The 25,884-nt window shown below is 38.9% G+C and overlaps 1 protein-coding gene across 1 annotated transcript in view; it reads right to left on the bottom strand.

Moving 5' to 3' along the window:
- Positions 1-25,884, bottom strand: part of ltbp1 (latent transforming growth factor beta binding protein 1) — a gene marked incomplete in the record, with an annotated part of 130,121 nt that overhangs the window by 94,869 nt on the left and 9,368 nt on the right. The window contains 2 exon segments of the mRNA XM_014001507.1: positions 9,898-10,234; positions 24,203-24,273. Of these exon segments, the coding sequence (XP_013856961.1) occupies positions 9,898-10,234; positions 24,203-24,273 (408 nt within the window).

The following is a 25,884-nucleotide window of genomic DNA, read 5'->3' as shown; positions in this document are numbered from 1 at the left end:
CACACACACACACACACACACACACACACACAGGTTCGCCCAGCTTTATATTTGGGGACATTCCATTGACTTCCATTATATTTCTACAGCCTAACCCAGACCACAAACCCTAAGGCTAACCTCACAGGTACAGTACCTACCTGACCCTAAAACTAACCTAAACTCAATTCACACCTTAGTCCTAAACCCAACCCCCAACCCACCAATGGCATTTCAACCAAATGGGGACTCGACTTAGGTCCCCAGATGCACCAGTTGTCCACAAATATAGGCGTTTTGTCTTAAAATTGCCCCCAAATGTCACCAAAAACAAACACACACACACACACACACACACAAACGCTTGTTTTTATATCCTTGTTGGGCCCGTCCATTGACTTCCATTCATTTTTTTGGTAATTTTATATCCTAACACTGACCCTAAAACTAACCTAAACTCAATTTACACCTTGGTCCTAAACCCAACCCCCACACCCAAAATCAGCCTCCRAAGTTGTGGGGCTCAGGCTTTGGGCCCCACAAGGAGTACCTGGTCCCCATGAGGCTGCATTTTCCTTAAAACTGGGCCCCACGATGTAGGAAAAACAAGGCCACACACACACCTTTATGGATTAAAGCTCCCATACTTTCAGCAGCAGCATTTGACTCTTGCAGCTGAACCACAGTGACAGCCATTACAATAGCATTAGCCTGTCATCCATGATTTATGGTCTGGACAGGGACCATCCAGCCTTATAAACACACATAAACCACATGGGAATTGTATTAAAGTGCCACTGATATCTTAATGCAATTGCTCATTCTTGTCCTGACACACAAAACACTTCCTTTGGACATTCATCTACGCCCTTTTGTTCGCACCCATTTCTCTTCTATAAGTGCTGCCCACGTATAACACCCTTCACTTGACAAGTGAGTTTATACAAAGAGGGTGGCTTGAAAAATGACCCACAATATAATAATTATAGTTGTGCTGAAAGTCACTTCTGAACCACAGGCTGGAAACTCAAATGCATTGATTTTGTTGTTTTTTTACTGCCTACAGGAGGATCATTTCTGACATATTCCTAAAACAAACCATCAAAATAAACATTAAAATGACGTATTTACTGTTATTATTTGACACCAGAGGATGTTTAAAAGAACTTTTGATTTCCATACCTTTCACTGGTACTGCTGTTGTCACGGTTTACTGAGGACCTAAGTTTTTCCATACTACTCAAAACTCCTGTGTTTCATTTGAACTAACTATTCTTGCTTTGGAGTGCTTTAGAAAATATCTTCCGATAATTCTTTTCTATCTTAGCAGGTAGCAAAAAGTAATTTAATAAAGCATGCCTGCTTTCTCTTAAAGTGATGATCCCCTGTAGCTAATGTGTTCTTTGACTTCATCCACGAGGTCCTGGATTCTGTTCAGTTCAGTACTTGTACTGTTACAGTTCTCATTGGTGGATAGGCCTCTTTTACGCTCAGTGACAAATTTGCTACAATCAGACAGAAAGTGAATAGTTTTTACAAAGTCTTGGTGAGGTGAAAGATCTGAAATGGTTTTGAACTTTTTAAAGTGATGTCATGGTTCATCATCTTGGATGCATCACTAAACTCTGCATCTCGCACAGTGACTGCTTCAGCTTTACCATCGGGGTTTGGCGACCATCAAACCAGTCAGCTTTAACCTTTAGCAACTCAAAATTCATCAGCTGAGTTTTATTTCTAAGATGAAAGTTCAACAGACTTGATGGAAATGCTTTGAAATCAACATCAAAATCTGTCACAGTTTGTTCATCTTCCATAGTGTTTACTGATGCCCTCGCTGCCCAGTCCTTATAAACTCAAATACACATTGTTTTTTTTTGCGAGCGCTGCATTGCATCTTTGTTGATTTTAGGTGTAAATTGAAGTCAGAAATCCAATCAAAAATCTTAAATCAACTCGCTTAACTTATTGGAAGTGAGAGTAGTAAATATGTTGTTACGACGTTTGGTTCCTTTTTTTCCAAGACAAATTCATTAATTTTCCTCTTTTGTTTGTATTTRAGGCATTTCACTTCTCATCCAAGACGCTTTCTCGATTCAAACTGAAAAGTTTAGAGTTCCCAACTATAAAACTGAAGTGAGTTGCTCTGTGTAAGGTGAACTCACATGCAAACCGTTCTTTTTTCCCACTTCTTACTTCTGAGGATTGTTAGAATCGTAGTTTGCCTGTTCCATGAGATATGTTTTAAATAGACTTAAAAAGCTAACCCAATAAGTTAACATGCAACTCAGTTTGTTAGACCTTTGTTCAGTTAGAACATTTAGGGCTGCAATAGAAAGTAGTCCAAATTCATCTTTCCTTTTTGATATCAAAAATAGTTGTTTTTTGTGATTTTTTTTTTATTCTAGTACTGTGACAGTTCAGTTGTGACCACATCATTTCGATAGAGTCAAAGCTTCCCTTGCTTCCTGAGCCACAGTGGACAGATGTGTAACTAGGTCCCACCACAAACCACCATACAGCCTACGCTTTTCATCTAAATCACACCAGAACGAGCGCTGGAGCAGCAGTGACACAGATTTCCTCATCTTTACACCCTTCCTCTGGGACTCCCTCCCTAAACATATCTGAGACTGCTCCAATCTGCGAACTTCAAAGGACAAATCAAAACTCCTCCTCTTACTGCAGCAATTAATGTGGATTTACCATTGTTTATAGTACTTTGAAAATGTATTCACCCCCTTTGGGATTCTCTCTGTGTTGTGGCCTTTTATTTGAAATTGTAAACTGACATTTTCAGTTTTTTTTATTTACACAAAAAATTCCACTTTGAAAATGCACAATGAAAATTTTTATTGTGAATCTCAGTTGGACCACTCCAGGGCATTCAACTGTTTCTCCTTAAACTGCAAAGGTTGCTTCAGCCGATTGTTTAAGGTCATTGTCCAGCTGAAAGATGAAACTCCATCCCAGACAGTCTCAAATCTCTGGAAGACTGAATCAAGTTTCCCTCAAGATTTTTTTTCTTTGATTATTTGTGCCAATCATCGTTCCTTTGATCAGTTTCCCTGCTTCCACTGTCGTGCCTCATGCAAGGATTATGCTTTCAGCAGGATGAGAGGTTTTCAGTTTGATCGAGACATGGTGTTGTCCTTGATGGTTCAAAAATTTATCTGTAGTACCTTCTGTCACATTTTTCAGAGAGTCCTCAACAGGTTTTCGGGCAAATTCCAAACAGCAACTCTGATCTGTAAGCTCTACATTTTTGCTTCTCACCTGTGTAAAGAGTCTTCATGATGTCTCCCTTGATAGCCCTTATTACTTAGAGGTGTTGCTCTTGCGTTGACTCTGGAGGTTATCAGAACAGATGGATACAGTGGTTTGCAAAAGTATTCATACCCCTTGAACTTTTCCATATTTTGTCACATTACAACCACAAACATAAATATATTTCACTGGAATTTAATGTGAAAGACCAACACAAAGTGGTATACAATTGTGAAGTGGAAGCAAAATTTTACATGAATCAAAACATTTTTTACAAATAAAAAACTGAAAAGTGCGATGTGCAAAATTATTCAGCCCCCCTGAGTCAATACTTTGTGGAGCCACCTTTTGCTGCAATTACAGCTGCAAATCTTTTAGGGTATGTCTCCACCAGCTTTGCACAGTGACTGCAATTCTTGCCCATTCCTCCTTGCAAAACAGCTCAAGCTCAGTCAGATTGGATGGAGAGCGTTTGTGAACAGCAGTTTTGAGATCTTGCCACAAATTCTCAATTGGGTTTAGGTCTGGACTTTGACTGGGCCATTCTAACACATGAATATTCTTTTTCTTAAACCACTCCATTGTAGCTTTGGCTTTATGTTTAGGGTCGTTGTCCTGCTGGAAGGTGAACCTCCGCCCCAGTCTCAAATCTTTTGCTGACTCCAACAGGTTTTCTTCCAAGATTGCCCTGTATTTGGCTCCATCCATCTTCCCATCAACTTTGACCAACTTCCCGGTCCCTGCTGAAGAGAAGCACCCCCAGAGCATGATGCTGCCACCACCATATTTGACAGTGGGGATGGTGTTTTCAGAGTGATGTGCAGTGTTCTTTCTCCGCCACACATAGCGTTTTGCATTGTGGCCAAAAAGTTCAATTTTGGTCTCGTCTGACCAAAGCACCTTCTTCCACATGTTTACTGTGTCCTCAACATGGCTTCTGGCAAACTGCAAACGGGACTTCTTATGGTTTTCTTTTAACAATGGCTTTCTCCTTGCCACTCTTCCATAAAGACCACATTTGTGTAGTGCACGACTAATTGTTGTCCTGTGGACAGTTTCCCCCACCTGAGCTGTGGCTCTCTGCATTTCATCCAGAGTCACCATGGGCCTCTTGGCTGCCTCTCTGATCAGTGATCTCCTTGTTCGGCCTGTAAGTTTAGGTGGACGGCCTTGTCTTGGCAGGTTTACTGTGGTGCCATACTCTTTCCATTTCCGGATGATGGATTGAACAGTGCTCCGTGAGATGTTCAAAGCTTGGGAAATCTTTTTATAACCTAAGCCTGCTTTAAACTTCTCCAAAACCATATTCCTAACCTGTCTGGTGTGTTCTTTGGACTTCATGATGCTGTTTGCTCCCCAATATTCTCTTAACCAACATCTGAGGCCATCACGGAGCAGCTGTATTTGTACTGAGATTAGATTACACACAGGTGGACCCTTTTGAGTCATTAGCAGTCATCAGGCAAATTCTGAATGCAATTGGTTGCACTCAGGGAAAAGGGGGCTGAATACTTTTGCACGTCGCACTTTTCAGTTTTTTATTTGTAAAAAATGTTTTGATTCATGTAAAATTTTGCTTCCACTTCACAATTGTATACCACTTTGTGTTGGTCTTTCACATTAAATTCCAGTGAAATATATTTATGTTTGTGGTTGTAATGTGACAAAATATGGAAAAGTTCAAGGGGTATGAATACTTTTGCAAACCACTGTATATACTGATACCATCTAACACTAAGATCACCCACTGGTGAATCCTATTTATCTAATTAAATTCCTTATGAACTGTGGGGGTTTAATGCAAGGAGGATGAATACAAGTTTTCMTTCGTTTTGGTTTTATATTTCTTAAAAAACATAGATGAGCATTTTCTCCAAATCTGGATTATTTTGTAGGTCTGTTAGTTATAATCAAATTGGAGATCCATTTCAAAAGGCAGCAAAACTGAAAGATTATTGGCGGGGGGATTTTTGCAGCCCATTGCATGCATAGCATCACATGATGAAGTTAAAATGTTACTGACACAATTTACAGAAAAACTTCACTTTTGCCTCACTTATAAAAATCATTTTTGTGTGTTTAATTTTCAAAGATAAAGCGTTGTTCCTGAAGACTTAAATGAGAAAACTTGTGAGATGTTTTAAGATATTGAACGATTTATTTTCTGCTTAAGTGTCAAAAAGAACTGCTGTATGTTTTCTCCTGTAAACCAGCAGATAACATAGTTTTAAATATTTGCTCTACAGAAAGGATGGTTCAGCTTCCTTGGCAAAAGAAAGAAACTCAAAATCTACCAATAAATAATGCGTGTTCCAGTGTGAGTAATGAGTCCATATACTTTTTTAATTCCCTCAAGTCTTTTGATTGGAGGTTAAACTCATTACTAGCAGCTGACCTTCCCTTACCTGCTGTTTACACTGAAATGAGAACAAGCTCTTTACCAGATATTTTTCAAACAGGAAAACTCAACCAGGGTTTTAATAAAATAAACGAGGGAACAAAAGCTTTTTGTGAGATATAAACCCCTTCTGCAAATCGAGAGCAGCTTTCGTGGACACAGGTCTGGTTGCGATTACCTGCGTCTGGTGCAAAACATACAGAACTCCTCTTGAAGTTTCACAGGGAGMATTTAACACAGAAAACACATTCATTCACACAATTCAGATATCGTTCATTGCGTGACATGTGCCAACATTTGCTGGACTCTGGTAGCTGAGAACATTTCCACTAACACGCCAACGCTGAGCAAAGAAGTTGCTTCGTGTCTGTTCCGTCCACCAGTGGGAGTTGACAAGATGTTGGAGGCATTTGCTGTGTGTGTGAACGGACTGCACGCTCTGCAATCATCTGCTGGAGTGACAGTCAAAACAAATCAACATTCAACCACAGCAGGAACTAATAGAGTTTCATTTTCAAGTGTGAAAGCCCTGGGAGAAATTCGACCTATTATTACAGTGACGGATGGTGAAACAAGCATACTGGCAAGGTTAACCACAGTGAGACAGCTCTCCCAAGGAGCAACCCATGCCGTTAAATCAAAGGCCAAACATTCCTTGAAGGAATGCATTTCACCTGCTGCCTTTCATGCCACAGGTTTAAACTAAGGTGGTATGAATGACTCTTAACTACCATCACACCCAAATTTTAGCTCAATATTCTTAAAACTGACATATTTAAAGTCATCTCTGTGTTGGATAAGGTCGATTAACTGTGGCAGCCATCTTGAATAGGAATCAGRCTATTTTTAGAACTCTAGACACATGACTACATCCACTCAACACCCATGTGTGCGGACAAACTCTACTACTGGTTTTAATCACAGTAAGAGGTTTAGCTGTGTTTAAACCTAAAGAAATTCAGGAAAACAGCATCAAACTCCGCCAGGAGGACCACAAAACATTGTGCTGTGGTGCTTGTACAGCCATTCAGGATACAGCCATCACCCCTACATGAAGGAAAGATTTTTTGTCACTTTTCCCAAGCTAAGCTTCAGGCTAACAGTTGGATTCTAGCGATGGGAGGAGAATAGAATAGAAACAGCCTTTATTGTCCCGCGGCAGGGAAATTCAGGTGTAACAGCAGCAGCAGATATACATACATCAATCCACGAAACAGTATATTTCTATGTGACATTATAAACTGTAGTAATAACAATAGAATTCAAGTAATGATAATAAAAAATTAAATTAGAATAAAATAAAAAATACTGTACAAGACTATAAAGATGAAATAAGATAAAAAGAAAAAATATCAGCAAAATACCATGCAGAAAAAGAAAAAATTACAAGAAAAACACAAAACAGACTCATGATCCGAGGGGTGTGCACATTGAGTCGAGCTCAGTCTGACTAGCTGTATTTGACTAGAAAAAAGTGTAACCACGGAGTTAACGTCTGCTCTAAATATTTCATTGAGGGTAAAAGACCACCACCCAAATCATATCCCTGCACATTCTGTTCATAAACAGGCACAATAAAGCTTTTGATGTTTTTATTATACTGTTAGCTTTACTTGTAGCATCTACGCTAGGCTCATACAGTATTCTACTGCAGCCAGTCACACATATGGTGATATTTTACTTACACAAATTTTAGACATCTCTGTGACATTTCTTTAAGCAATGCAGAAGGAGTGGCTCGAGTGATAAAAAAAAATACACACACCTACATACAATACATAGATAGCAAGCTAGCTACTATAAGACACTGATAAAAACACTAATATTTTTAACAGTTCCACTCGCTATCCAAATCTGTTGAAGACCTTGACCCTCCAGCCAACCTTTCGTTTGAACTTTCCTGTATTTACTGAATTAAGCTCAATATCACCATCGGATGTGTCGAAATTGGCTCTAGGAATTTCTTTTTCTGTTACAATGTTAACACTAAATCACCATAGAATCTATGCTGATTGTCTGATCACTTGAGAGAGTGGCAGATAATGTATGTAAATTATATGTGTGATGTCATGGGGATCACCACTGGACTGACTTCAAAAGTTAATCAGGTACAGTTTTACATCTAAATATAGCTTTCTCATGGTTTCATAAAAATGCAGAACTGATTTACTAACACAAAGACACACAATACAAAGGCACACTAACAAGTTGAAATGACGAACACCTGTGAAGGAGACAAACAGGAACAGGAGTGGGAGGGGCACTAAGGAGCAGGTAAACAGACACAAAGGGAAAAAAACACAAGCTGCGTTTCCATTGCAAATGTGCGCAAAACTTTGTCGATATTCTGTTAATGTCAAAAAACACCGTTTCGCAATTGCAGTGTTTCCATTAAGTAAGAAATGCTACTAAAGCCACTCGTTAATATGTTTGTTCTTGCGATAAGTCATTACAAACATGGTGGCAATGAATGTAAACACATGCATAATTGCTACCACGACACTAGCGCTCATCATCAAAGGAGACATCGGAGTCTTATCGAGGCTTTCAAGCGACAAGCTCCTTATACTTGGGAGCGGCTACATATACGGCGTTTTTGGGAAATTGTAGTCGGTGAGTTTGCTACTTTCTTTTATAACTTCGGTGATTTTACTACTACTTCTACTTCCTGTTGTCTTCTTTGTCGTCATCTTTTTTGCCAGTAGAAACAGCCGGTTGTTTATCACGTGACTCCCGTGATACAAAAAAGTGTTTCCATTGCAGTTTTGCGAAATACACCAATTTCGATATACGTCCGAAAACCCACTTCATCCTAGCACAAAAACATTTTGTCGAAAAAAGGAAGTTTTTTCGAAATTGACGTTTCCATTGAGCCAATTTATTTTCAAAATTCTATTTGTGTTTCATGGTCAATGGAAACACAGCTACAGACTGTAAAATAACTAACCCAGAAACACCAATCCTCAAACATGAGATATTTTACTAACAGACAGACAAACTTGCTACAATAGTTGATGCAAAAGTTGTCAACAAAAATATTTCACATTCTGTTAGTGCTCAGGATATGAGCTGGCATCAGTCTCTGCTACTACCATACCAAATTCTTCATCATTGTTTCCCTCCTTTATTCCCTGTAAGTTTCATCAAAACTTGTCCAGTCATGAGCTAACTTGCAAACACAGATATACAAACATAAACACACACACAGGTAAATACCATGCAACAAAAACTTTCATCCTGATAAAGTTCATCAACTAAACATTTTCTGTTTAACATAATTATTTATTCGACATAGAACATTACAGCAAACAACATCCTTAGTATTTTGTAATTTGATTTATTTTGAAGCTTTATTTTTATACCCACCTGTGGCCAATATTGGCAATTTGCACATTTTAAAAATTACAAAGGCCACTTGCACTTTTGTTAAATTATTTAACGCATTTAAAATGTTTGTGATGGTCACAAAGTAAATTGATATATCAATTTGATTTATTCCAAATATGTTTCACAGGTCATTATTTTGTTTGAAATGGAATTTTTATAGTCAACAGTAATACATGTCAGTTTCTAAAAATATCTGAAGTAGAGTCAACAAGTCTTAAGTTTATTTTTGAATAAAACTACGAGTGGAAATCTTCACTGAATTAAAATGTGGTTTTTTTCAGGGTTTGGTTCATTTCTGGTATAAAATCATGGCTCATTAGACCAATCACAGGAAGTTGCAGTGGATTATCATCAGTACTGTAAAATAAACTGAAGTGGCATTGTCATCAATGCATGCACACACAACAATGACATTTATCCTCTGCATCTGACTCATTACCCACAAGTGGACCAGTTGGGGATTAGCTCAAGAACATTGCAACATGTGGGCATGTCAGGGAATTGAACCTGTGACTTGCAGATCCCAAGAAAACTGTCCTACCACTGTTCCAGAGTTACCCCTCACTCCTATTCTCCAAAACCAGAATTTGAAACGCCTGGCACCATTCCTCTTTAAATGTTTCATACTTTTAGAATTTAGGGTGTGAATAATATTGTTTATTTCCTGATACGTTACAGTTAAACTGAGGAGTCTCCTTGTTTTATCATATAACCTCACCAAATCCAGATTATGTCACCATCTGACATGAACAATTTTTTGGTCAGAACTGTGAACTCCTAATCCACTTACCCTAAAAACTTGAGTATAGAAATTATATTTTGTCTTTTTCATTTGTGTTAGATTTTGATAATTTGAGGTTTGTACTTACTGCTGTTGGATGTGCTGCTGGAGATACTGGGGTCTTGCAAATTGGGGGGCCGCCTTGACAGTCAGTTTCATCTGAGCCATGTTATTGGCTGAAGGGGGCACCGAGGCGTAACCATTAGGTAACACTTGCTGAGGAATGGGCCGCTGGGGTACAACGTTGTTTCCATTAGCGTGCCCGTTGGTGTGTCCGTTTGAGGGTGTGTTTCCGGGCAGCGCTGGATTGGAGTGTGTGGGCACCGTGGTCTGTTCACATGCCTTCCCCTTTGAACCGGGTTTACAGACGCAGAGCTGAGGCCTGAGGCACATTCCTCCATTCTGGCACTGAGGGACGCAGTTGGCTGTATCACAAAACCCAGACGGAGCAACAGGACAAAGAAGAAAAATAAGAAAAGAGGTTTATGGTTAGAGATCAATCATAAAAAAACATACACAGGACACACAAAGAAATTATTTTATATTTGATGTTTTGCAAACAGTACACTTCATTCAGCCATTAATATCAACATTTAACATGTTTGTGCTATAAATATGTAAAACCTTCAAAGTTTATAGTTTAGTTTATTTGTTTGTGATGATAAYTGGCAGTGGGTGACGATTCCGCWGCTTATGATGTAAGACGTTTAAAAAAACGCTGTCATTTTCATCATCACTGAATGTAGTATAAACCCCTTCAGTGTCGTGCACAGATTTCATGCGTGACATAACTGTATGGAGACGTTTATGTGTTTCTATTGTGAAAAGCCCAGGGGAAGTATTTTTGTATCAGGGTTTAGTTGAGTCGTCCTGTTAAGCTTTATTAAATAACTGGACTTATCTTTTATCAAATAAACCTTTGCTCGACCGTCCTCCTTAAAGAGCGGACCAAAATGTGTGACTACTGTCTGCAACCAGGCAAAGAAGAAAAGAAATGTAGAGAAGGGAAACAGTGACACAGACAGAGGTACAGTAAAAGAAATAAGTCAATAAATTTAAGTTTCTCTGTTGCAGAAAGAGAGTGAACCCTAATTTACACTAGATGCAGTTTCACTTCGCTCCTGTCTGGTCTGATCTCAGCAGTAAATACACAACCATTATAATCAATTAGAGTATTTACACAGCAGTGCAGGGCGGTAGTGAGTGGACGGCGTTCCGCCAAAATTAGTAGATTCAATCCTATTTTTGCAGAACGCCTGAGTCAATCTCCAAAAATCACGTCACACCAACAGGAAAAGAGACAAGCTCAACACCCATATTTTCAAAATCATTCACAAAAGGCAGACTAATTTTGTCAAAATCCCAGCTATATTACTAAATATATGGATATATTTATGCACATGTGAAAATGTATTGTTCTGTTTGGGAAGCAGATGGCAGCATGTAACGTGCAGCATATGTATGCAAACACATGAATTTTATTTTGTAATAAGAAGTTTCAAAAATTTGACAGTGATGCAGTTTCAACTGTGTCCATCTTCCACAGAATGACTTCTTTTGCTCTGACTTCCACATTTATCACTGGTTCTATCGCGCAATCTTGCACACATTTTTCATACCTTCTCTGTGCTTCGCATGGGAGCGAGATGGACTTTGTATAAATTGGGGTGCAAACGAATGATGGCAAACTGCGCACCGCCTCAAAGGAGCGGAACTGTATGAAGTGTAAATTAGGGGTAACTTCAGCCGATCATGGTTTGTTAATCAATAAACAGCATTTGTGCATTTTATTATCATCTGAGCTGTGATGAAAAGAAAAATACAGTCAAATACAGTGATACCGGTATAATTGTTGGGTCATACCGCCCAGCATTATTGTACTGTCATCAAACAAATCAATAAAATATTGTATCGTAATAAAGCTGCTGATACATTCCTAGTGTCATTGCAGCTACAGCACTAACCTTCATTTTGTAATAATCTAAACAATTATAAAGCACGTATGCATGGTTGTAGTAAACATGTCTCTATGCTGCCTGGTGGAGGTGGACTCTCTCCCAGCCAGCACAAACACAGAGAGCCACTTGTGTTTCTACAACGTCATCTACGTGCACAAAACTTGTGCAAAATGAAGTGTAGTTCAGCAGCCGCTTTTTCCACACAATATCACACAATACTTGGCACAWAYCCTGCAAGAAAAAGCTCTCCATCAGGTTCTCAGGCTCTTGCGAGAACAAAATGCAGCTGTGTCGACGAGATTGTTTCACTTCACAGTTTGAATTCATCTTAACTTTTAGTTTTTGAGCTTATGCACATTGATGTGTGGGCTGGGATCAACTAAAAGCCTCGAAATACACAAGGCAGATTGTAGAGACAGCCATTCCTCCACTTCAGAGCCACTCCTGCTGACGGAAGTTTATGTACTGCACCCCAACACATACATGCATGTGCATGCACAGATGTGTTTGCTTAAACAATAAAAAGGACGTGGATAGAAGATAACAGCCACACATCAGGACAATCTTCTGATTACTCAGTGAAAAATCTAAACATTTGGTAATCTTTACTACGATCTTATCAAAAACTGTACGCTAAAGCAAAGTCCTAACCCCGAAATACATCCTGTGAGCTTTCAGGAATCATCTTTATGAGGACTAAAGCACARGAACAAACTCTGCTTCCCTCTGCAGTGATGTGAAGCAGGAGAAATGACTCAGAAAGAGGTCAGTCCTTCTCTGTTCTCCCAAGGGTCCCTGAGGGTGTGTCACCTCTTCATTCAGCTTGTTAGTCTAATGAGTGGCTTTGAGATTTGTGAAAATGATTAATGAAGGGAAAACTAAAGAGTTGCTGAGTGACATSTGGAGGTGTGAGGAAAAAGCTCCTTTGTCAGCCGTCAGACCATTAAGCTTCTCTGAAAGCTGAAAAACAAGAAGTTACAAACCTGGTTCAGTCACCTCATATGACTCTTTACTGTGTATCACTTGTTTAGGGTTATGTGTTTATTCACACTGTTTAAAAGAATAATTGACCATTTTGAAATGGTGTTTTGTGTGAAAGTTATGAATAATATCTGCTGAAGATGGCTTGTTTGAGACAAAGACTGAGGAGCTAACAGCTAGTCTGAACACAACTAACACCAAAGTAGATTGCTGACATCTTAAAACAACTAAATAACATATTTTTCTGTGGTATTTTACACAGACCATATATGTCTACTCCAACAAAAGGAACCCAGAAGTTTAAATAAGAACATGACCAACCCTCCTTGTCGGCTGGTTCCAGTTCTGGATGAAGTACAACCCCTTCCATGTAAAGGATCAAAACATCGCTTTTGGTAAAATAAAAAATAAACCTCAGATCATTTTTGTTTTATTCACATAGTTCTTACCTTTCTGCTGTCAAATATCTTTTTTTTTAACATGTTTAGCTGCAATTATTAATTTCATGTTTAAAAGAACAATTACACTGGTGTTTTGACCAAAGTATTGTAAAATTCCTGCTGGATTTTACCCCTGGATGCCCCAAAAGTGCTACATGTACTGCTGCTGCTATTTATGCTTGTAAATACATAACTGTAATAACTAATTGTGCAATATGAATCTGATGGTAATGTAAAGTTTTTTAAAATAGTGTTTGCATGAAACACTGTGAATTTTTAAAGACTGCAGTTGTTTAAAGACAACAGCAATCCACTTTTGTTTTAGCTACATCCAGACTAGTCTTGGGCTGCAACTAATGATTATTATAATAACCGATTAATCGTTCCTTTTTTTTTTTTCGATTAAATCGATGAATTGGAAAACAAAACAAAACATTTTTTGTTTTCACCTCTTCATTCCAAAATAGAAAATCCAAAATAGAAAATTTGGACCTGCATAGCAAATCACACAAAATACTGTTTGCCGTTTGAGAATTCCGTTACTATAATATTAAATTGTAATGCATGACTAAGTTAATATTTGTCAAATAGCTTCAGTAAAAAAAATACACAAAATATTCACAAATGTGTTCTACATCTTTAAAGTCTCTATATATCCTCTCCGTGAGCTTTGCAAAATGTAAAATGCAAGGCAAGTGTCCACTCAGACATTGTCAGCAAATTAAAACTTAAAGCTTAATCATTAAAATAATGCCACCATAAATTGCACGACACAACAAATCGATAATTACATTTGTTATGGACTAATTATCTATCTGTGTCACTTGTTCAATGTTAATCTGTGTTGGCTCAGACGACAGGACTCCGCAACGGACTGACTTCTCTTGTTTGATAAGACACTCTTTGAGCTGGGAGCCCTGTGATAGGCTGGACAGTATATTAGGCGATCTGTGATTGGTTATAAGCACGTCATATGATGTTATCATGGTGTGTATTATTGGCTGTGTCCGCTGACGTGTCAGCGACGAGCCGTCATGGCTTCCTGATTGAGTCCTGTTTGCCTGTTGCTCAGAATTAAATCATTTATGACGACCATACACGCAGACTTTTCTGGCATTATTCCAACGTGTTTCTGCTTTCATACGACGACAACATTTGTGCCAATATTTTTTAATAACTGATTTTTATCGATTTTATCTATTAGTTGTTGCAGCCCTAGACGAGCCATTAGATCATTTAGATCACTTCAAACTCAGGCTATTTAAGAAGCTACAACAGGTAAGAAATCAATTATCTTTTCATACCTTTCATACCTCAATTATCTTTTCATACCTTTCATACCTTACCTTTTCATAGAAACCTAATTCAAAATGGCCAAATTTTTCCTTTATCAGTAGAAAACCTTTCATCTATCTATAGGCAAAGCATCTGTATTTCATGCCGTTTGTTTTTCTACAATAAGCACTCAGCTCTACAAGCTTGCAGGAAAGTTCCAGCACAGTTTAGCAATGCAACTCCACCCTAAATTGCAGAAAGGATTAAGCAATTTCATACTGATCAGCCACAGTGTGTCCGTTTACACCGCAGTCAAACAAATGCAATGACAACACCRTGGCACACTGAGTTCTACTTTCAGAGCCCCTCCTCGGACTGATATTCTGTGTTAGAAAAGTGTTTTGGTTTATGAGCCTCACAACTGCCTTAAACTTCATGTAAACAAAACTATGAAGCTGATGTTTGACTTCTGCTGAAACAAACGGGCCAGAAAWCATGCTGCTTCCACTTCTGAAAATTAGTTTGGCTACTGGAAAAAAAGAAAGCTGAGGGACTACATTAATTTGTCCTGGGACCCTATGTAAAGACCCACTTTGTCCATAAAACACACACTGACTTCCAGTCCCTGTACAAATGTCAGAGCCAACAAAGCTGCATGTGTTCATTCTCCCATCAGCAAATATAACTTTCTCTAGCCTGAGATAACATAAAGGAAGAGGAGGAAGAATGGAAGATGACTGAATGCTAAGTGCAAACGACAAAAACACTTCTGTAAAGGTTTGTGCATTGATTAAAACAAGTCCAACATTAGGGCTGCATGATATCAGGAACATCTGTGATGTGCAATAACTGATTAATATTGCGATGACGATTTGGACCATAAGAAAATATTGATACCTTGAGCTATCACGATATTTAATTTTCTGAACAGCATTAGCTTCTGGCCAGGGACCCCCTTGTAAACCCACATACAATGCTACAAAATATGTAATAAATAAATAAAATAAAACAAACATTTGGAATGTTTTTTTCTCACTAATCAATAATCATTACATTTGTTTAGCATAAGAGTGTTATTAACTGCTAGTTTTAAATACTATTATATTCAACTTCTAAACAAACTGTTGCTCTCTTAAATAACATTTCAATTTATTGTAAATTATATTTTAAAACTGGAATAGTTCCTGGGGAATCTATGATTGCCTCTTGGTGCAGGATTATTTTCAACATAGTTTTGAGGATTTACTCTTGGCTACATCCACACCAAATTTCACCTCAATATGGCTAAAAATGACAGTTATGGTAAATTATTCCTTTTAGCTATTTTTAAAATAAATAATAAAAACATCTGAAAATAAGTTAAAGAATTACTAAAAACTTAAACCTAAATCCAATTGCAAATTATCTCATTGTATTTGTCAAACATTTTCTCCACCGACCAACCCACCTATAGTTTTGTAAATTACTGACAGAGCTAAAAGTGTTAAATTCCTAAAGAACAGCACCTTTGCTGTTCTTGCCTTTTACTCATATGAAATATTTGATTCTATGAGAGATGGGAGTCATGTATCTCAGGAAAAGAAACAGAGAAAGAGGAGCAACCTGCCGCACTGCTGCCTTAACAAAAAAATGGCAGGAAAACTGTCAGGGAGAGGATGCCAAAATACGGTTTACATGCAAAGTTTGTAAAATATTTTCATTTTGTGGCTTTAACAATGTTAGACAAGGCTGACCCAACTCCTCTGAGTGATCATGAGCCTGACCACCATCAGTTGTTTGAGCCTGACTCAAACAACTGATGGTGGCTGTGTGTGACAATGGAAGCAGCAATGTGTTTTTAGACGTTTTTGTGTAGAAAACAGCGCACACAGCAGCTCTGACTGGAATACCATTAGACTTTAAACTAGTAAAAATAAAGACTTCAGACTCATTTCTTTGTTGTTTTTCTTAGGACTTTGCAGTTGCTCTAAACCAAACCTGCCTGTAATGTTCAACATCTTTGGTACTTTTATAAATTCAAACAGAAAGTGATATGTCTACCATTTTCACAACAAAAGCTTGTGTTTTGCTTTCCTTTTCATAAATTTCTCTCAATGCATCTAAAACAAACCAATAAATCTCCAACTTTTCAGAAAGTCAGGACTGAGTCCGCTAAGGTTCCTTGTAGGGCACTCAGTCTTCCTGAGACTGCAGCTACAGCTGTGCAGGAGAAGCAGAAACCCTTTGGCACTCTGATTATTTAATGTGAAACTTCTCGTAGCACATCTCAAACATCACTTTGACATTTAAACTGGGTTTGTAGTGAAAAGGAACTTTTATGGTTGAAAAATGTGTAAAAAAAAGATCTTTACATTCACACTCAAAGCAGCCACCATCCAACAAAAATGTGAGTCCCTACTTTCAACATCTAGCACGAGATGAGTTACACCCGATTACCTCAAACATGACATCATTGCTGTCTTTGCCCCCAAAGCTGAGTTGCGTTAATATTTAGACATAAAGCCAGTTTATTTTTCACTTTGGTTAAAACCTTTTAGACTGAATACTTGTCATTAGGTGCTGCCGTCTCTGGCCTGAATTAGAGGCAGACATCTGCCATAGACTGAGGCCAGCTACATAATGTTTGATGACGAGGATTTTTAATTAGCTGGTTAGCAGAGTACAGGAAATACATCAGTCATACTAATGTCCTCATCTTTTTGATCAAACTGCAGAACCTGAGATGCAGGAACTGCCTCCTCTGGCACACAAACACACACAGGAAGTTTAGATGGACCTTGTTTACACTGAAAAACAATCGGCAGATTAATTGACTATCAAAATAAATTAGGTGCACCCTAGTGAGGGCTGTATAAGACACAAAAGGAAATCTGTTTTGTGGTCGAGAAGGGGTTCATGGAAAAAGCCTGAAACAGTAAGTGAAAAATTATTCTCTTGGTGTCACTGCCTTGATGCAAGACCTTACAATTCCCTTGGGATAGGAAGAAAATTGCTCGGACTTTTTGGGAAGTGCAACAGCCAGTTTAACCTTGGATAGGATAGATGTTTGTGAATTCAGAAGCAGGTAGCAGTGCACAGATATGACATCTATATATGAGGTATTGAATTCCACATTATCTGAGTCACTGCTGGCCCTCAGGAGCTCCGATAGACTCTGATAAGAATGCCYACTGAGAATTTATGGGCCTTGCTAATGCTCCGGGTGAGGGATACACTTATCTTACCTCTAGCCAGCAATGACATTATAAAAACACWGGCTACATAAAAGTCTTTGTCCATCAGAGGAATGCACTGACCGTACTTAGACTTAAAGGTGACGTTGTCACTAAGTAATCAAGCCCTWAGAGTTACAAAAGGTAATTGGCACCTGGCAGGAAGTATTGAAGTGTTTGGTGAGTTTTATTGACTGCCCCATAACTCAGGAAAASAGCCATTTTAACCAATAAAATTCCAACGATGGGTGAACATAAGACATGATATTAGAAAATAAGAATGAACTCATACAAACCATTTGATACAAAGATTAAAGCTGTTACAATATAYTGTATATCTAAAACAAAAATATTTAGGTTCAAAGTTGAGCCAAATTAACACCACTTGGTAATCCAGATCAATAAGAAATTCAGACAAAAACTACTACTACAGCCATTCAACCAACACAAAACTGGCTAAGCTAAGTCATATTTCCATAAGTGAGAGCTTGAACATAAACAGTATAACCAGTAAATCAGAAGCTAAGACTTTCAGCTCAGCCCCTTACCATGAAAGAGGGGACTCCCAGTGGTTGARAACCACCTAAAATGAAAGCTTAAGATTGTAGCTTGAAGATAGCAACAGAACCATATTACCAACCATAAAATGTGAGACCGTGAGGCTCCTCTCCTCTATCTGTGCTTCGAGATCCTGTCCATGAACACCACAAACAGAACTGGAGACAAGATACTGCAGATGTGCAACCTGCACTGGGAACAAGCTGGACTTGCAGACATRTTTCTTTGGTTGTAAGGACAAGACAGCCATAAAAGGTGAGTCTGGAACACTGTACTGTCTCTTWATAATCAACACTTATGTTATAACTTTGTTTTTCCAGTCAGAAATATCTTCTTTGTTGGGGATTACTGTAATGAAATAAATATACTTACTTATCAGGCATATCCTCGTGTTGCCAGCTTACCACAACTCAGTCTGATACTCTGGAAACAGACTGATGCAGCAGCATCCTTAATTTATTCCTTTTGTCCAAGATGTTGAGCCTAAAACTGTTCCTGTTCCAAGTTCCCAAATTATTGTAGGTGGAACAAGGAACTCCCTTCAGAGGGGGTTGGCAGTCGGACAGGCCATTTCCAAACCACAATGTTTAGGGAGACAATAGGTCCAGCAGTGTCTGTTTGTGTTCAGAATAAACCGTGGGACATTTTCATTTCAACAGATTGTAACAACAGCAACATGTATTATGTGGCTGATGTTCTCCAGCAAATGGATAACTYGTGTCTAACTTGTCACACAAAACAACTTTATCTTACAGGTTTCTTTAAAAAGGGAACAATTTCTTTCAGTAGAATTGGTGCATTACTGATAAAGTGCAGAAGGCTTTCACTGGAAGAGTTAGGATCAGCTGCACAAAACAATAATCCAAAACACACGTTTTTTTGTACCGAACCTCAACCCATGCAAATCATGCATTATATAATTTTGAACAGGGGAAAAGAGATGCAGCTAGGTGATAGAAAACAACATCCATCACAGAGGCAACAGTCTATAATAGTGTCCTCTTTTWATACATTGACTTAATCAGCTTAAGAACCTGAATTAAGTCAAAACAAGACATCACTGAGAATGGGGAATCCCTTAATTATGAAAAAAACATTGCCCAATTTTAAACTATGAAGTATGAAGKAAGTGGTTCTGTTAGGACAGTTGTTTCTAGGTATGAGACAAACCCCATCTTACGACCAACATGARCGTTCCAAAGATGTATTTTGCAGTGTGCTTTGTGTTTTCAGACTCCCTCCAAATATTGCATTTTTTATCGATCCCCAGGGGTATTTCACACCGATATTATTAGTATGACGTAGTAAAAAAGTTAGTCTTTCACCATGTTTTTGACTGAATGAATTYTGACATTTCTTCTTGCAGTTTATGGGTGAGTAAAATGTTACTGTATTTCARCAAGAGTAAAAAGTACATTCGGGCTTACAGCACTCAACCAAAGGTAGGTAGCACTAAAATATAATAATTTGTCTAAATATTCAACCCATTCTCACTCCTRAGTCATCACATATTGACGCTTTTCCRAAGTTCCCTCTGCGTCCAATTTTGACGCGTCGGGTACTCCCCTTGCATCATTTTTTGACGAGATGGGACGGAATCTGTTGTCATAATTTCTGAAAGTGTAGAAAATGCRYAAAAACTACCATCCCAAAGCCTAAAATTACCTTTATTCACTTTAGACATCCTATCCCTGACCCCAGTACCTAAAATTAACCATTTATCCCRATCCCTCATGTTAACCTCAGACCCCCGACCCAAAGACCCCTGGTGGCGCAACCCGGAAAAGCCGAGGGTGGCAAGGACTGACGCGAGGGGGTCACCCGAYGYRTCAAAATAAGAWGCAGAGGGAACTTTGGAAAAGCRTCAATATGTTGACRAGTCGGGAGTGAGAATGTGTTTAAAAATTGATTGACTTTCATGACAATCTAGAACATGTTTTTTTAAAGTTCAAATTTAACAATTCTATGGTGGATTCACAACAGCAACATTTTGTTTTATCTTTGATCCCCAAATGACCAACTTTTTGTCTATCTATGATGGTTTTAGATTATATGGTTTTGTTATTAATTAATTAATAATAAATACAGGTAGCCAATGTTAAGAGCAAGACATTTTCTCAAGATACAAAGACGTTCTGTTCATTTGTTGTTTGTTACAGAATTATCACAAGTTTTCTGGGTTTTTGATGTTAAAAARGCAGAAGAATTTTTCAAGACTAAAATTGACATAATTTCTTTATTTCATCACTAATCTAGACAATCTTGGTTTTGATCTCTTAGTTGTTTTAACCTCTATCCATCGCACTTGTAAAAAAACATTTCATTGACTTTTGACTATTTTGTCTCAAATAGTTTTAAAGAGCAGTCAGAAACATTATTCAGTTGTATARCTCATGTTATACAACTTTTTCGTGGGAGTTTTACTTTCTTGTATTCATCTTTCCATGTGTTCCTTTGTGCYGTCATTCATCTGCCCTCATTTAGCTGCCAGTTCCTCTGTGCTTTTCCCATTTAGCTGGCCACACGCACCTGTTTTTATTCACCAATCAACCCAGGTGCTTCCACTTTTCTAATTACCCTTTTATATTCAGTGTGTTTCATCGTTCACTAGTTCAACATTACACATGTTAAATGTCGTCTTGGGTCTCCTCTGGTTTGTGATCGTGTTGCTGCCACATCTGCTCTTTATTTTTGTGAGTTTAATAAGTTTATTTTTTTAGCATCGCTGTGTCCAGTCTGAATTTAGGTTCATTGTCCTGCAACCTCTGACAAGAGAAGAAGTTGAGGAAGACTCARCCATACCAATTTAACCTCAATATCTGTTAAATTGACTGCTTGATTTTGTTCTTGATAATTCAAGTAGCTGTGGTGGCCATCTGGAATCAACTTGACTCAAATAGTTAATCAGTTGTAGACAAATATCTAAACCATTCATTATACTGGTTCATTTTGTCTCTACAAACACGTATTTACATAACTGCCCATTTTTATGAAGGTGGCTSATTAAAAATGGTTATAACTTAGCCATTTCTATAGATACTGAGCTGACATGTAGTTTGGAAGTAGCTGAGAGGTCAACCCAACAAAACTCATACAGCTAAAGGGTTTAATAACCGAGACAGAATCACAAACTAAACTGCATATTGTAAATCCTGRTCCTAAGCAGTCTGTATAGTCCTGAACAAAACAATTCCACTTACAAAGCTAGATGGCTATTTTCTCTGCAGAATGACCATAATGTGTTCACTTTAAGACAATTTGACAAAGCGCTATTCTTTCCTGAGAGTCAATCTGACGCCACTTGACGCCCTCCAGTCTGGAGGAGTGGATGGAATGTCTGCTGATCAGCTCCTGAATCAGATGAGTTTTGTCTATCTAAATCACATGCTGTCCACTGCTGCCAGAATAAAGAGGGAAACTAAAAAAATGGCTTAGATTCAATGGATGAATGTCCAGCCTACATCTGAGTCCATTCCTGACATATTTATTGGGGTCAGGGAGGAACATTCCTGACTGACAGCCATTAATAACATTTGGTTACGACTCTGAATGGCAAAAATATCGAAGTATGCCGCAAACAGCTGGACAAATAGGGGATTCTTTTCTGTGTTCTGTCACAGTAGATGTGAGTCGTGTTGATGATAGAAACACGAGACTGGCCACCGCTTCTGAGTTCTGCGAGATTAAAAAGTAAGTCAGGCTTGGGTGCAACAAAGCGAATGAACACATCATGAACGGTGACCACGTGTTTCTGTCATCAGACTAAGCAAATTTTATTCATTCACTTGTTTTTACAGAAGGWGTCGCAAAGTCTTCCAGAAACTAGAAATGATTGATAAATGATTACCAAAATGTGAAGTACCATGCAAAAGAAATGTAGTTCACACACACACACACACACACACACAATAACTTTTAAGCAATAGATATCTGCATCCATTGGGTGTTGTGTTTGGAATCACCAGCTTCGTTTTAAGGTGCTAAAACAAATTGCTTGTATTTATTCCTTTCTACACACTTTGCAGATTATTTTTTCTGCACTCTACGTGTTTAATCTGTGCGCACTCAGGCGGGGTGACAATCATTATAGTCGCGCTTTGGAATGAGTGCGCATTCAGCCGTGCGTCGTCGCGCTATGACCGCAGGAGAAACGAGGTCCAGACAGATTTTTGTGTGTCCCACCTGAGCACTGACTTCACCTGCACTGACAGTCGCCTCGCTGCGTGGAAATGAATGGAGGGCGAGCGACGTCGCCTCCCGTGTGTCGAGCCCTTCACACATGCCGCGGCGCGNACCTGCACTGACAGTCGCCTCGCTGCGTGGAAATGAATGGAGGGCGAGCGACGTCGCCTCCCGTGTGTCGAGCCCTTCACACATGCCGCGGCGCGCRCTCTTCCCGCAGCAAGCAGTGTGGTCAGTCGGCCGGCATCCGACCGGAGGACAAACCGTCACGTAAATGTGTAAACAGTTCGGCGTTCATTTTCACAAACCCTAACCAGGTCCGGATAAGTTATGTTTTTTCCCCTCTTCATTTGCGCTCTCAGCCAGGCTGCTTCCCACTTCCTCTGTTTTGACTCCAGCCGGTTACATCATCAAAAAGARTTGCGCGTTTGGCCGGTAGACTACARWTCTCTAKCATAGGACAAATTTATATTGTTTCTACCGTATATTGTTTATATCACGCATTCCTATTTCCCATTGAGGGTCAATTTCCCAAATTGGAAAATGCAATTGGACAACAACTTCAGCTTCATCTGAGTTACGGCACTGCAGGGTTTTTTTCACAAGTCGGCCTGCTGGCTCATCTGCCTCATTAGCTGTGTAGTGTGGGACGAGACTGTGGCAAAGAGCCTCGTGTCCTCTGAATGTTCAGATGGGGACAGAAGTATTGTGAATTTCAAATGAACCATTGAAACAAACAGAAATGAGAGAAWATTCTTCCTGTTCTGTCTTGGACATATTTTAACAGTTACCTGAGCTTTACGTGTTAGTTAGAAACAGCTAAATGTGAGTTTATATGTAAAAAACTTTACTTTTTACAAAAGGCAKTAATTTCTTTAGAACAATCAGAAATGTTTTCAGAAATGTTAGCTTGTAAAATTAAGTTAGCTGTCATTTTCCCTCGTCCTGGCCACACCTCCTCACTCATTCCCCCACTTTAGGCCACACCTCCTCACTCATTCCCCCACTTTAGGCCACACCTCCTCACTCATTCCCACACTTTAAGCCACACCTCCTCACTCATTCCCCAACTTTAGGCCACACCTCCTCACTCATTCCCACACTTCAGGCCACACCTCCTCACTCATTCTCCCACTTAAGGTGTGCCCCTTAGTGTCTCTTGGCACCGCCCACCTTGTTATCATTTTTCAAATTTGCCTGGGGGCGGGGTTATGCTTTCATAGTGGGGATTACTTACACTTTAAGAAAGGTTTGATTGTTTTTGTTCTGTTCATATCGTCAACAGTTTGTTGAAAAGTTGTTTTTTTCAGTGGGAATATAATGGTGTTTAAAACGTTAGTTAATAAAATTCCTATGCAAAACAAATGTATTATTAAACAGTGAATAAAAACGAGGAAAAAAAACTTCTAAAAGTTGATGTTTCTTTACATATTTTCTAGCATTTTTCATGAGTTTGCAAGGTGGGGGCCAGAAGCTAATGCTGTTTGGGGGGGCCATGGATGGCATAGAAAAGTTTGGGAACCGCTGACTTAGACCAATCCGTAACAGTACTAGAGTCAACTCGGTTTGTCTGTTAGCAAAATATCTTACAAACAGCTGGACAAATTTTAATTTAATCTTGCTCAGATTAAAATATCAAAACTTAGAGTGTGAAAGACGTCGCCAAGCACTGGAAAGCATGTGTTTTACAGGTGACATTCATGGGAAGGGAACGAGTGTTTACTAGTTACTGGCGTCAKTTAGCAGAGAGACTCTGTTGTGTTGAACAGGATTTAGCGTAGACTTACGTTTTGTGCAGCGCTGCGATCCTGGAGTTTTACTCCATCCATGACAGCACTGGCCTCCGCAGACATTCACCCTGAACACAAAACAAGCAGATAAAAACAATGAAACTCACACAGGAGCAGACATGTCGCCCAGTACCACCTGAYTGACCGAGCACTCTGTGTCGGACAYGTTTTCTGTCTCTTACTCGTACCAGCATGAAGAACTCAGATGTGTTTTATTGTTGATGCTACAAACTTTACCTGCACATGTACACTATACAATTGGTAAAGAAATTTCACATATAAACTTGAGAGATACTGCTGCACAGTTTAAGCTAATAATATAAAATGTAAAAATGTAAATAAACAGAATGTTTGGTAGTAAATTAATAAAAATAATGGTGATTTGAATTTTATGGCAGCAACACATCTCAAATATCTTGTAACAGAGGTAACAAAAGACTATAAAAGTAAGTGGTGCAATACAAAAAAAAAACATCTGAAGACTAATTTTTCAGCCAGTTAAGTTAAATGGCAACAGGTCAGTAAGAKGATTTGATTTTAAAGATCATTTTAGAGAAGCTGAATCTCTAAGACATAAAGATGGCCAGAGGTTCACCAATCTGCAAAACACTKTATGTAGAAATATTGGAACAGTTTCAGAATAATGCATTGTTCTTCAATACAAAATTGGGAAAACATTGTATATATCATTATCTATAGTTCATAAAGTCATTGAAGACCTCAAGAATCTGGAGTGAAAAGGAAAAGACTGAAATATTAGATATGTGTGATCTTCAGGTTTCACTGCATTAAAAACAGGTTTGATTTTAGTTTCGCCGCACTGGGCTCAGGAGCACTTCCACAAATCACTGTGCAGAAATGGTGGTTAAAGCTCTATCATGCAAAAAAAAAAGAAAAAGAAGAAGAAGCCATGTGTGAACACCATTCTGAAACTTTGTCGTCTTCTCCGGGCCAAAGCTAATTTAAAAGGAACTGAGCTAAAAACAGAAACTGTTCAGCRGTCAGACGGATCAAAGTTGGAACTTTTTTTAAATGGCAGATGCCACGGCCTCCTTTCTACAGAGAACTGGCATTATCCAGCCTGTTATCAGCACACAGTTTAGTAGCCTAAGATGTGCATCTCTAACATGCACACACACTTCCTGATCCATTTAAGCATGTAGAACCTGGTAATGATTCTGATAAAGAGTCATTTGCCGTTGATGGGGGGGACAACAGGAATACCCAGCTGTACTTTATTTACTTATCACCAAGCAGAACATTCTCCCCCGGCTGCAAACTGAGCAGCTGGGCCCAGACTGCAGGACCACCCACAGCCTGGTGGTCCTGTTCGTTACTCCTGCTGCTTGTTTTCCCTGTTCTGGGCCCAGGCTCAGCGCGTGAATAATGTGCAACTGGTACCACCTGCTAAACCAATCTGATTCAAGKGCACCCAGAGCAGCTACAAGTAGGGCTGCACCGATTAGTTGAAATAATCGATGACGTCGATTATGTAAATTTGTCGACTCAGATTTTTTTTATTATCGACTCGCTSTATTACTTAACCACCACGTGAATGTTCATGCTATTCCATTTCGGTACCAAAATGCATCATTGCGACTGTATTGGCATAAGAGTGGTGAGTTTTCCATGCTTGTCCTGAACGCAGCATCGTGCAAGAGTGTAATGACGTCAGCAGC

The sequence above is a fragment of the Austrofundulus limnaeus genome, unplaced genomic scaffold (genome assembly GCF_001266775.1).
Source record: "Austrofundulus limnaeus strain Quisiro unplaced genomic scaffold, Austrofundulus_limnaeus-1.0 Scaffold0, whole genome shotgun sequence".
Classification (NCBI taxonomy): Eukaryota; Metazoa; Chordata; class Actinopteri; order Cyprinodontiformes; family Rivulidae; genus Austrofundulus; species Austrofundulus limnaeus.
This window is presented reverse-complemented; position numbering and strand designations above follow the sequence as displayed.